General features: G+C 39.0%; 1 protein-coding gene across 1 annotated transcript in view; it reads right to left on the reverse strand.

Annotated features, from left to right (window-relative positions):
• The window catches only part of Pkhd1 (PKHD1 ciliary IPT domain containing fibrocystin/polyductin), a 480,627-nt gene that overhangs the window by 312,324 nt on the left and 154,795 nt on the right, over window positions 1-13,508 (reverse strand). Inside the window, exon 37 of the mRNA XM_031366970.1 lies at window positions 4,937-5,149. Coding sequence (XP_031222830.1) covers window positions 4,937-5,149 — 213 coding nt within the window. The remainder of the gene's footprint in view (window positions 1-4,936; window positions 5,150-13,508) is intronic.

Consider the following 13,508-nt stretch of genomic DNA (forward strand, 5'->3'; position numbering starts at 1 on the left):
GGGAAGGGCTTTGGGGACGGGACGTGTGAAATGTTAACAACAGGTCTAAAAATACAAGAGGGATGAGAGAAGAGGCATAAAGGAAATAAAGGAGAGGAATCACAAAAAGCAGACGAGAAAATAAAATGGAAAAGAGAAGCAAAAGAAAAGAACACGTAGACACACTAAAAATATTTCCTTTCATTTCCAAGTCTAAAATGTATTATTAATAGTGCTGTTTACTTGGCTTTAAGTCTATGATACTAAACATAAGCAGCACCACTGTGGATTTTCATTAACTCAACCTTTTCTTACTTATAAAAGTTGCTGAGTCCATAGAACATTTAAAACACAGGCACGTACGGTGTATGTATGAATATTTTCACGATCATTCCTACTTGAACATGGATGCTCAAATCAAAGAGGGAAAATAAATGGAACAAGTTTTTGTTGGCCTCATTTGAATTCCTGTTTTTAGAGGAGTAAAGCCCTGAGCTCTGTAGGTGAAGCCTACGGAGGTGTAGGTAAGAAGCCTAAACACTTGGAGACCATAGCTAATGTGGGAAAAGGCAGAAGATGGTCATGGATCCTAGGCGACAGATCAATAAAGATGGGAGAAAAAGAACAAAACTCTGTTAGACTGGGATTCTGAGTTCCCGTCCAGGTAAGTTACTGGTATTTAACATTATACATTTTGATACTAGAATGCTCGCTAACTCAGGGTCAACAATACTGAAGAGAAGCTTTGGCTTCCTCTTAAAGGAAGATAAAAAAAGAATCGAGGGTGTATTTTTTGTAGACAACGATTATTACACAGTTTGTAACAAAACCCAGACAGAAAATACCAGCGTCTTCAGTGCAGCCACCAACCCATATCTAAAACAATTTTTCTATTACAAAGGTTCTACTTTCTCATGTCAATATTGAAAATACTGATGTTGATGACATTGGCCTCTTTTTTTTTCTTTTTCTTTGTTTTTTTATTAGATATTTTCTTTATTTACATGTAAATTTCTCCATTCCCAGTTTCCCCTCCAAAAAACAAGAAACAAACAAAAACCAACCCCTGTTGCCTCTTCCCTCCCCATGCCTGCCACCCCACTCTCTCTCACTTATTGGCCCTGGCATTCCCCTACACTGGGGCACAGAACTTTCACAGGGCCGAGCTCCTCTCCTCCTATTGATGATCAAATTGCAATCCTCTACTATACACATGCTGCCAGAACAATCGGACCCCTCCATGTGCAGTCCTTGCCTCTTAAGATCGGCCTACTACCCTGGGTCTACAATCTAGGGTGGTTTCATTCTGTTTGGTTTTGTTCAGGGATGCTGGAATTGGAGGTCTTACCCATGTTATGCAAGTACCATACCACTGAGCCTCCCCAGTCCTGCAGCTCACATTTTTATTCTGTATTTGACTAAAGCCAGACAACCAATGTATATAAACATCTGCTGAAACGCTCAATTAAATTCTTACATTTTCCAGCTTATAAAAATATTCTACACATTTAGTAATTGCTTATATTTTAAAGGGGAAAAAAAACAAGCCAACTTGCAAAGTAGAATTAGGTGATCAAAAAGCAAGAAAGCTTCAAACAGAAATAATTTGTTGCCTAATCCCTGTTTTCTCCTAGGAAGCCATAAATACCAGGCCCATCTGTGAAGGGATTTTTTTTTTTTTTTTTTTGGCTAAAACAATTTTTTTATATTCTTTTCTTATTAGATATTTCCTTTATTTACATTTCAAATGATATCACCTTTCCCATTTTCCCCTCCAGGAAAAAAAAAAAAAACCTGTTCTCTCCTCCCTCCCCCTGCTCACTAACCCACCTTCTCCCACTTCCTGGCCCTAGCATTCTCCTACACTGGGGCATAGAACCTTCACAGGACCAAGGGCCTCTCCTCCCATTGATGGCTGACTAGGCCATCCTCTGCTACATATGCTGCTGGAGGCATGAGTCCCACCATGGCTTTGGTTGGTGGTTTAGTCCCTGGGAGCTCTGAGGGAACTAGTGAGTTTATATTGTTGTTCCTCCTATGGGGCTGCAAACCCTTTAGCTCCTTAGGTCCTTTCGCTAGTTCCTTCATTGGGGACTCTGTGCGCAGTCCAAAGGATGGCTGTGAGCCTCTACTTCTGTATTAGTCTGGCACTGGCAGAGCCTCTCAGGAGACAGCTATATCAGGATCCTGTCAGTCAGCACTTGCTGGCATCCACAATAGTGTCTGGGTTTGATAATTGATATGGGAAGGACTCCCAGGTGGAGCAGTGTCTGGATTGCCCTTCCTTCAGTCTCTGCTCCATAGTTTATCTCTGCAACTCCTTCCATGGCTATTGTGTTCCCCATTCTAAGAAGGAACAAAGTATTCACACTTTGGTCTTTTTTCTTCTTGAGTTTCTTGTGGTTTGTGGATTGTATTTTAGGTATTCCAAGCTTCTGGGATAATATTCACTTATCAGAGAGTACATATTATGTGTGTTCTTTTGGGATTGGGTTACCTCACTCAGAATGATATTCTCCAGATCCATCCATTTCCCTAAGAATTTCATAATTTCCTTGTTTTTAATAGCTGAGTAGTACTCCATTGTGTAAATGTACCACATTTTCTGTATCCATTCCTCTGTTGAGGGACATCTGGACACACCTATGGTCACTTGATCTTTGACAAAGGAGTTAAAACCATACAGTGGAATAAAGACAGCATTTTCAACAAATGGTGCTGGCTTAACAGGTGGTTAGCATGTAGAAGAATGTAGATTTATCCATTCTTATCTCCTTGTACAAAGCTCAAGTCCAAGTGGATCAAGGACCTCCACATAAAACCAGATATACTGAAACTAATAGAAAAAAAGTGTGAAAGAGCCTCAAGCACATGGGCACAGGGGAAATTTTCCTGAACAGAACACTAATAGTTTATGCTCTAAGATTAAGAATTGACAAATGGGACCTCATAAAATTATAAAGCTTCTATAAGGCAAAGGACACTGTCAATAGGATAAAATGGCAACCAACAGATTGGGAAAAGATCTTTACCAATCCTATATCCAATAGAAGGCTAATATCCAATATATACAAAGAACTCAAGAAGTTAGACTCCAGAGAATCTAATAATCCTATTAAAAATGGAGTACAGAGCTTAACAAGAAATTCTCAACTGAGGAATACCAAATAGCTGAGAAGCACCTAAAGAAATGTTCAACATCCTTAGTTATCAGGGAAATGCAAATCAAAACAAGCCTGAGATTCTACCTTATACCAGTCAGGATGGCTAAGATCAAAAACTCAGGTGACAGCAGATGCTGGCAAGGTTGTGGAGAAAGAGGAACACTCCTTCATTGCTGGTGGGATTGCAAGCTGGTACAACCACTCTGGAAATCAATTTGGCGGTGGTTCCTCAGGAAACTGGTCATAGTACTACCAGAGGACCCAGCTATACCACTCCTGGGCATATACCCAAAAGATGCTCCAACATGTAATAAGGACACATGCTCCACTATGTTCATAGCAGCCTTATTTATAATAGCCAGAGCCTGGAAACAACCCAGATGTCTCTCAACAGAGGAATAAGGGGGTTTTAAGTACAACTCTAATCGAACTCTGCACGGGTTCTAATGTGCAAAGGAAAAGCTAAAAATTAACAAAATGGAGTTGTCTTTACTTGGTTTGTGATGCTAGAATATTAATTTCTGGGAAATATATGTATCTTCTAAATAATTATTAGTCACATTTCATTGAATGGAGCAATGATTACAAATGCCAATCTCAATGGCTTGCTTCAGTTAAGGTTCTACTTTTCATCGACATATGCAACTCAAGCCCATGTTGTCAGCATACAGGCTCCCAATCTGAAAGAGTTGTCCTGTGAGAGGCTCTGCCAGCACCTGACTAACACAGATACAGATTCTCACAACCAACCATCGGGCTGAGCTGGGAGACCCCAATGGAAGAGTTAGGGAAAGGACTGAAGTAGCTGAAAGGGATTGCAACCCCATAGGGAGAAAAACAATATCAACCAACCAGTACCTCCAGAGCCCCAGGGACTAAACCACCAACCAAAGAGTATACATGGAAGGATCCATGGCTTCAGACACATATGTAGCAGAGGATGGCCTTATCTGGCATCAATGGGAGGGGAGGCCCTTGGTCTATTGAGACTTGATACCCCAATGTAAGGGGATGCTAGAGAGATGAGGTAGGAGTGGGTGGGTGGGGGAGCACCCTCTTAGATGCAAAGGGAAGGGTGGATGGGAGGGGAGACTTAGAAGGGGGACAATATTTGAAATGTAAATAAATCAAATAACCAATGAAAAGAATAGAAAAGAATTGCCCCTACATGGGACAGGGTATTCTTAAGTGGAAGTCAAGTGCCATATGGATAAAGAATCACAATAGCTTTTACAACCTCTTACCTTCCCATGAAGTACATTATTTCTGCTCACATTCAACAAACCAGAGGATGTCTGTGGCTGAGCTTACCCTTCGTGGGACAGGTTCACACTCAGGGAAGAGCTGGCAGCAATCTGATGGTGAGTGAGGGTACCCAGTCCCTTTACAGGAGCCATAGCACACTTGCCTCTAATAATAATAATTATATGTGGGCTTGAGAGATGACTTATCAGTTAAGAGCACTGGCTTCTCTTCCAAAGGACGTGGGTTCAATTCCTAGCATCCACATGGCAGTTTACAACTGTCTATAATTCCAGTTGCAGGAGATCCAACACAAAGATATAAATGCAGGCAAAACATTGACATGCATAAAATAAAAATAAATAAAATGTGTTCTAAAAAAACAAAACATAATAATAATTAATGTGTTATACTTTTTAAAATGTGTTATAGAATGATTGATCCACTGGCTCAAAAATATTTTAAATGATTTACCAATGGCCATTGTCCACATATTTGCTAGAAATAGACCCATTTCAGGATGTGTGTATTGGGAGGGAGGGGCTAATTACCGTGCAGGGAAAGAGTTCCATTCCTCACAGCCAGGAACTTGACTCCATAGGGGAAGAAGGGAGTGGAGTGGGCACTTCCATAGAGTTTGATCCAAGCTTCGCCTTGGAAAGGCCTGTCCTCTGATCCAATATGGAGCTCTCCACCATCCGTAATAAGGATGGAGTGGGCTCTGAGCTCAATGGGTCCTGGCTCCATGAAGATCAGCTTGCCACCTAACAAACAAAAACCAAGCTGTCAGTCTCTAGGGGAATGAGGTTCACCCCATTTTGGCAGATCCAATGTGATGTAATTGCATTTGTGTATATGCTTTTTCTGTAAGATGGACTTAAGATACATTGAACTCTGTTCTAGAAGTACTATAAAGTAGCTCAGATACCGGTGGATGAGAAAATAACTTTAAGGCAATTTCATAAGATTATTACTATTTGCTGTAACTTTGATGATGAGACATTTTGTACAATAATCCAAATGTCTAGCAATTTAGAGTTGGCTAAGTGAACGGTGAGGAAGTCACCAACTTTACCAGTTGCAATAGACTATACTTGATCATGAAACTAAGCATATGATGAAGCAGATACACAAGAGACAAGTATAGAAGAAATATGCTAAAAGCCAAAGCATTACAATCCAAGAAAGCAATGGACTAGCGTCATGGGTTTTGTGGAATGCTAGCTAGCCAGGATCCTCCACCCTTGCATTCTTCAACAAAACTTAATTTAGGAGCTTTTCCTTACTGAGTGGAAATGACCAGCTGACCAACTAAGACTTCTAGTCATCCCAAACTCTAGGTCTCAGACTAGAGTTTTGAGAGGAATTCAGAGCAAAGGGCTTCCAAAGAGGAAAGGGAACTCTTCAATGTCATTCATTCCAGAGGTGGCATTTTAAAAATCCTGAAGATGGTTCCAGCTCCTCAGCCTTCATCCTTTGCCCAAAAAGCCTTGATTTGGATTTGTTTCTGACTTCCACCAATTAGGAAGCTATCCAAAACCTTTCCAAAAAAAAAAAAATGCTTTCTAGAGAAAAAGTAACTAATTTAGCGTTAGTCTGCTCAGATATATCAATCTTGGTAACATATGAAAATAAGTCTAAAGTAAAATTATTGTGAGAATAAGTAATTAAATCCTTTTAAGGAACTGTTTTATTCTTGATACTTAACTGGTGTATGTTTCATATAATGAATTAATTATGTCAGGATCACTAGTAGCTTTACGATAAGTATAGTATCTAAGATAAACACCTAACTAGAACAAGCTGTAAAGTGCCCTCCTTAGTGTAAGCATATTGCAAAAGTACTAAACAATGCTCTTCCCTACAGTATAGTGGTCGGAAGTATAACTCTATATTGCTGTCTTTCTTCTTTTTGTTTATAACATTTTTCTGCTTTATAAATATTTTTATTAATTCCTTGAGAATTTCATACACACATGTAAAATATTTGGACTCTATTCAACCTTGTTCCTCCCTTTAGTTGCTCCCAGGATCCACTAGACACTTACCTACCCTCTCTCCCAAGTTTATGTCTTCATTTTTTCAAAACTGAGTTAAACTCATACCAACCAAATAATCCTAGCTGTGAGACCATCACTGGTATATGTTTAATCTACTGGGATCATCCCACTAAAGAACACTGACTCTCCTCCCCTAGCAGCCATCAACTGCCAGTAGTTCCTCAGTTAGGGGTGGGTGCTTATACGTTGCTTCCATAGCCATGCCATAGAATGATTACTGTCTTGATCTTGTACAGGTCTCATGCAGATATCCACAGCTGCAGTGACTTCATGAGTGCCATGGTCCTGTTATTGCCAGAAAACATTGTTTTGGCAAGTCTTCCCCAACCACTAGATGTCCTTTCTTCCAAATTCTGTGATAGGGTCCCACCTTACCCAGAATATATTTCATAGTCTTTATATCAAGTTAAGAAAGACCCCCTCATAGTTTGCTGGCTATCTCCAATGCCTGTCCAAAGTCATCTTACAAAATTTAACTTTCAATTGTTCTGCTATCATTTGAAAAGGGCTTGTCAAGAAGCGAATGAGTTCATTCCAAATACCCTGAGTTAATGGAATTAAGAAGATAGAAATTGCCGGGCGGTGGTGGCGCACGCCTTTAATCCCAGCACTTGAGAGGCAGAGGCAGGCAGATTTCTGAGTTCGAGGCCAGTCTGGTCTACAGAGTGAGTTCCAGGACATCCAGAGCTACACAGAGAAACTCTGTCTCAAAAACACACACACACAAAAACAACAACAACAAAAAAAAAAAAAAACAGAAGAAGATAAAAATTTAAGCCAACCATTGTGTTTGGAGGTGGGGACTTTTGGAAGTGGTGAGATTAGGTCAGATATTGGAGAACCTTGACTGAATCCTGGTTGCTTTATAGGGAGAGGGAGACAGAGCAAGCATACAGAGAGGTACATACATACTCCTGCAGTAGAATAATGTACAAGCAGAAGAGGAATACTTGCAAAAGCTTTTTCCATGCTAATGGCTATGTCAGCTGAAATAAATCTACTTTCATTACAATGTATTCTACCTCAAGTATTTCACTACACTAACAAAAGGTAACTAATACATGTTTCAAATATATTGGCCTACCTGCTCAACTTTATGACCTAGTTTGGGGTTTTGGGTGTTTTGTTGATGATGTGTTTGTTTGTTTGTTCATTTGTTTTGGTGCTGTACATATCAATTCCAGGATATCATACATCCTAGGAAAGTACTCATTGCTAGCCCTTGAGTATAAGTTCTCAAATAAATCCTATGACCATGGTAAATACTGTTCCTTTACTTACAAATTTCTCTGGCTTATATGAAATAGCTTGCCTTATCCCCACCCCAGCTACATGCTTTTTCTTTGTAACATCTAAAAGGTATATTATATATTTGTGCATTTATTTTCCGTCCTGTCTGTGTCAGAATGTACTCTTCATGTGGCAATTAGCAATTTTGTTCATTTTCAATATCTGGTGGCTAGAGCAGGCATTGAGAGGGGACTAGCACTTAGTATACAATTGTTGAATAAATAAGTATGTAACATTATAACATTTCAGAGAATCTGATCCAAATATAAACATATACTCTCACTTCTATTTTCCCAGAAAAGATAGTAATATATTTCTATATGGAAGGCAAGACATTACTCCAGTAATTTAAAGCAAAAGATATAGACAGAAAGCTGTCAAAATTGTCTCAAGGGACAGATGTTACTTTTACAAAAAAGATATTGGTGAGGGACTATACAGAGAAAAGACTCTTCAACTAGCTGAACTTTGTCTTGAAGTCGATATACTAATTCATAGCTCAGAAGTGTTGTTCTCCTAGAAACAACTGGAAGTAGTTAACAATGAACAAAAGGACAGAAGGAAAGACCCTAGATATCTGTAGGTATTTTTGTTCAACTCCATATTAATGCAGAGATAATGTGGAAGAAATGTTTGACCAATTGTGAGATTTAGAGACTGTTTCTCTGACCTTCTGTTCTAAAACTTCTCTTCAGCTTTTTTGACTCATCACCATACTTTCTGGTCTTTAATCCTAAATCCCAAGTGGCACACCATCAGTAACAGTTATAGGACATTTACTTGGACTAGAAGCCTTTATACTCCTTTTATTTAAACATAATTTAGACACACTCCATCTAGGTAGTCAAATCATCTCTTTGGAAAGTATTCAAAGGAGTTTCTCCAACTAATTATGATACAATTCACTAAGATAACGCTCATGCACGATAAAGCTCTTACTTTGCTGCCTGGTGAACACTCATTTGTCTGTTACTTTCCTACTTTCCACTTTCATTTCCCAACCACTGCTTATGTCTACCCATTTTGAACAGTAGTCCCAAGACTACTAGGCCGTTGTCCTCCAATAGCTTACAGTTACTAGTCTTGACTTTTGTTTTGAACTATGTCCTGTGTAAACCATATTGTAAGGCAGAAAAAAATATCTACAAAGCAAGAAACCTCTCTTTGGAAATCTCTAGGCCTGGTGCCAGAGAATGGTAGCCTCGGCTTACCAGGCTTCTAAAGGAGCCATTAGAAATCTTGACATTAATTTTTCCATCAACTGTCATGGCACCTAGAAATGCAATAATGAGCCTCAACTGAACTCCATTGTGAACAAAAAAAGAGAAAATGGACCCTGTGTTGACATAATGGTATCAACTAAAATATTTGCACTTACATTACTCATGTCCTCATTAATTATAGGCTAATGATGAATCACAAACTTGCATGGCAGGACTTCCCATTTTAAACACTCAGTGAATCCCAATTGGCCTTGATGAGTAAGTACTGAAGGTCATGCTCCAGCCCTAACTGTTATATGTATCGAACTGACCTTCAATAGAACCTGCAGCTTCTTTACTTAGGGACAGTTCTGCTTTCCCAGTTATAAAGTAGAGGGGGGATCTACACATCTGCTCAGATCCTTCCAAATGTAAAACACTTGTCATTCCTACCTATAAATATGGTACACATCCCTTGGTTTTTGCATTCACACTGAAAATATTCAATAAGCTGAATAAAAAGCCTCAGCAAGAAAAGCTTATTAGAGTAGATCAAAGTTTATTAAAACAAAAGTATACTCTGGGTCACTGACTATACAAGATACAGGACCTGTCTGAATATCAGGCTCCTTTTATTAGTTTTTTTTTTTATTTGGTTTGATTTGGTTTGGTTTGGTTGCTGTTTGTTGGTGTGTGTCTCTTTCTTTGTCATCTGCTCATGTCATTCATATTTCCTCCTTATGATCAGTGACTTTAAAATGATCTATTTTCCAAGCACATCCTTCTAAGTTTATGTTCTCCCCTAGAACCAAATTGAACTGGGATTACTTCCAAATCTGTAACCCAGTTACAAATGAGATCTCATGACCAGGTCTCGTGACTCCATGATGACTTCAATATCCTTTTGCCATAGACTAAGATAAAATAGAACTTTTCCACCAAGCTTCCTCCCTCTACTACTCCTATCTAAAATCGACCTAATAAGAATGGAGTCAGATCTGAAGAGAGGAAGGTGATTAGTGGGAGGGTGGAAAGAAGATCCAGAGAAGGGTTAATGAGGCACAGCTATGAAACAGCTACAGTTAAGTACTCATGAAAAGGTCTCAAAGAAGCCCATTGTTTCATGTGATGATGAACAGATAACAATATTTAAAAATAATTTTTAAAAAGAACTCATTTGGATGTTCATTTGATATTAATAATGATGTGAAGCCCAGGTTGTTCTGAGATCAACTGTGGGGTAGTACATTGGAACTTCACTCTTCAGTTAACACTGCAGAGATCATTTTAGGTTTTGATTACACTCTGGGTTAAGTTTTGTTGTTTTCTCTCATTTATTTTCTAACAAAAATGTACTAGTGTACAACATAAGTACTTAAAAAGCAAAGGATTAAAAGAGGGGGAGCAGATATTTATTAAATACTTACCATGGCCCAAACACATTCAATATCTTATTTAAAATAACCTCCAAAAATTACCTTGTGAAATAAATACCCCTTTCTGTGTTTCACATAGTAAAAAAAAAAATGGGCTTAGAGAAACTTATACTTATTTTAACTAACAAAAGTTAGGGAAAGGCTGGAAGAAGCTAAGGAGGGTGACTGCATAGGAAGACAGCAATCTCAACTAACCTGAACCCCTGAGATCTCTCAGACACTAAGCCACCAACCAGGCAGCACACACCAGCTGGTCTGAGGCCCCTGACACATATATAACAGAGGACTTCCTGGTCTGGCCTCAGTGGGAGAAGATGCACCTCCAGAGACTTGAGGCTCCAGGGAGTGGAGAGGTCTGGCAGAACAGGAAAATCCTCTTGAAGACAGGAGAAGGAAGAATGGGATGTGGAACTATGGGAGGACAGACCAGGATGGGTAACACCTAGACTGTAATAACAATAATAATAATAATAATAACAACAACAACAAAAACAACAACAACAACAACAACATGTCAGCATTAAGACTCTTGGGCACTTGACAAAAAGTCCAATGTTTTACCTATTTCCATAAACACTTCCTGGCAATCTCTTCATTAAGTGAGGTTGTTTTCATAGCTGCATTTATGTGGAAACATGTTAACCTAAATAAGTTTGCCTATGACTTCTTTCTATAAGACATCTTCATTTTGTTAATGGAGATATATCCTTCCGAAAAGGACATGTAACAGATTACAAAAGGGATATATAACAGATTACAAAGATCACTGGCTAAATGTATAAACCTAGGCTCTGTCCCTTACAGCATTAAGCAAAATTTTAAATACATTGAAACAAATTGGTAGAAATTTTTGAAACACGGTTCATGGGGAGGACCTAGTAAGGATGCTAAAGAGGAGAGAAGAGTTCAGTCCAAAGAGAACAAGTACTTTGTGTTGAGAGTGCTGCTAAAACAGGATGAATTCATGACTATAAACATCTTAAACCCAGCTAAAAAGCATCCCCTTGCTTCATCTGTAGCAAAGTACAGAAATGTACAGAATGGAGGAAGTTTGCTGAGAAACTCAGTTCTTTGCATATAAAACAATCCTGTGGTACCCAAAGCAGAGCCTTGTTGTAGAAGGAACAGTGATGTTTCTCTAGGTCTGTGTAAAAGCCTTAGAATTTCCATCCTCACAAAGTCAGCTTGAAATCAGTCTAGAGTGAGCTGCTTCATAGTATGGAGCCTTGAACATGGGAGAGAAGTAGGAGGACATTATTTCTCTACTTCATAGAGTCTGACCCTATATGTTAAAGCTACAGTAAAGAGCTGGGCTGAAATCAGCCTTTCTGTGTGACTCTAAAATTGCTTGTTATGACTTGCATGAAATCTGACTGCATCTTCACAAGTGGCCTAGAGTAATTTTATAAAAATCAATCAACCATCATTATACTTGCTTCCCCCTCTAAAATACATAAACGAACACATCTTTTACATGCAATTACTCATTTCCATCAAACGTCTCTTATTTCTCTGGGAAGGAAGTAAAAGAGACTTTTAGCAGCTAGCTAAGGTTTGAAAGAAAAACAAAAAAACCATGAAAACAAACTTTTGGCTAGCTGTAAAATTAATCATCATCTGTAATGACCACAAAATAATCTGTTGTGTTTTATAAAGAAAACAGATACGTAGTTTTAAAGAGAACTTCCTTACAAGAAAAGAAAATTTGTTTTATCTTTACTATAGACAATAACCTCTGAAAGATCTGGCTTTCCTTGTCTTTAATTCTTTCATTCCTTTCTCTTGTAATTTCCATTCCCAGCTGGGCCTTTGTCCCACTTCTCTACCATAACTGTTTCTGTCATGGTCATACATTTTATTCATATTGGCCTCAACCTTCAATGTACCTGGTAACTCACCCTTTCCTGGAATTCCTTCATCCCACCTGCCCACTGCTGTATGGCTCTAGTTTTCTTTATCTTTCTTCTTTTCTTTCTTTCTTTCTTTCTTTCTTTCTTTCTTTCTTTCTTTCTTTCTTTCTTTCTTTCTTTCCCTCCTCCCTCCCTTCCTTTCTTCTCTCCTCTCTTTCTTCTTCTTCTTCTTCTTCTTCTTCTTCTTCTTCTTCTTCTTCTTCTTCTTCTTCTTCTTCTTCTTCTTCTCCTCCTCCTCCTCCTCCTCCTCCTCCTCCTCCTCCTCCTCCTCTTCTTCCTCTTCCTCCTCCTCCTTTTCCTTCCTCTTCCTCTTCTTTCTTTTTCTCCCCCCCTCTCTTGAAACAAGGTCTCATACATAGCTCTGGCTGTCCTGGAACAACTTACTATGTATACCAGGCTGGCCTTGAACTCACAGAGATCCAGCTGCTTCTGCCTCCCAAATAATAAAAATGCATTTTAACACAACATACTTACTCAAAAAGCAAAGGCCTTCATGTGGATCCTGAACAAATGGAATGGAAACTATCCAAAAAGTTGTTGCCTGTACATTGGATATGTTCTACTAACTGGGCTGTCTTGTCGGGCCTCAGTGGGAGAGGAAGAGCCTAGCCTCCCAGAGACTTGACATGCCAGGGTGGAGGGAATATCCAGGGGCCCCCAACCTGCTCAGAGGAGAAGAGGAGAAAGATGGGGGAAGGGATGATGAGAGGAGGTGACCCGGAGGGGGCAGTGAACAGGATGTAAAGTGAATAAGTAAAAAAAAAATAATAAATTAAAATTTTAAAAAGGAACAGATATTTATTAAATACTTACCATGGACCAAACTCATTGGACATTTTATTTAAAATAACTTTCAGGATAGCTCTGGCTGTCCTCCAAATTACTGGGCTTAAAGGCATACATCACTCTAACATTTGTCCCGCTTCCTTCTACTTCCCAGACAGCCATCCCACTAGTAGCTGATCTTTCTGATTATCCCAACCAATGACACTTCATGTGTCCAAAGACTCATCACTATGGTGACTTTTCTTATCAGCACATGTACATCACCTTCATGGTCCTCATATTATCTCTCAAGGGTTAAAAATCAATGTATCTAGTTGTTTGTAACTCTCAAATTTTTAGCTCCGAGTCTAATCTCATCTCTGAACTCAACTGATAGCCCCAACCTCCTATTCAATACTTGGGTGTCCAATCATCTTTGCAATTCAACAGTTCAAAACCT

This window comes from Mastomys coucha, unplaced genomic scaffold (assembly GCF_008632895.1).
Source record: "Mastomys coucha isolate ucsf_1 unplaced genomic scaffold, UCSF_Mcou_1 pScaffold14, whole genome shotgun sequence".
Classification (NCBI taxonomy): Eukaryota; Metazoa; Chordata; class Mammalia; order Rodentia; family Muridae; genus Mastomys; species Mastomys coucha.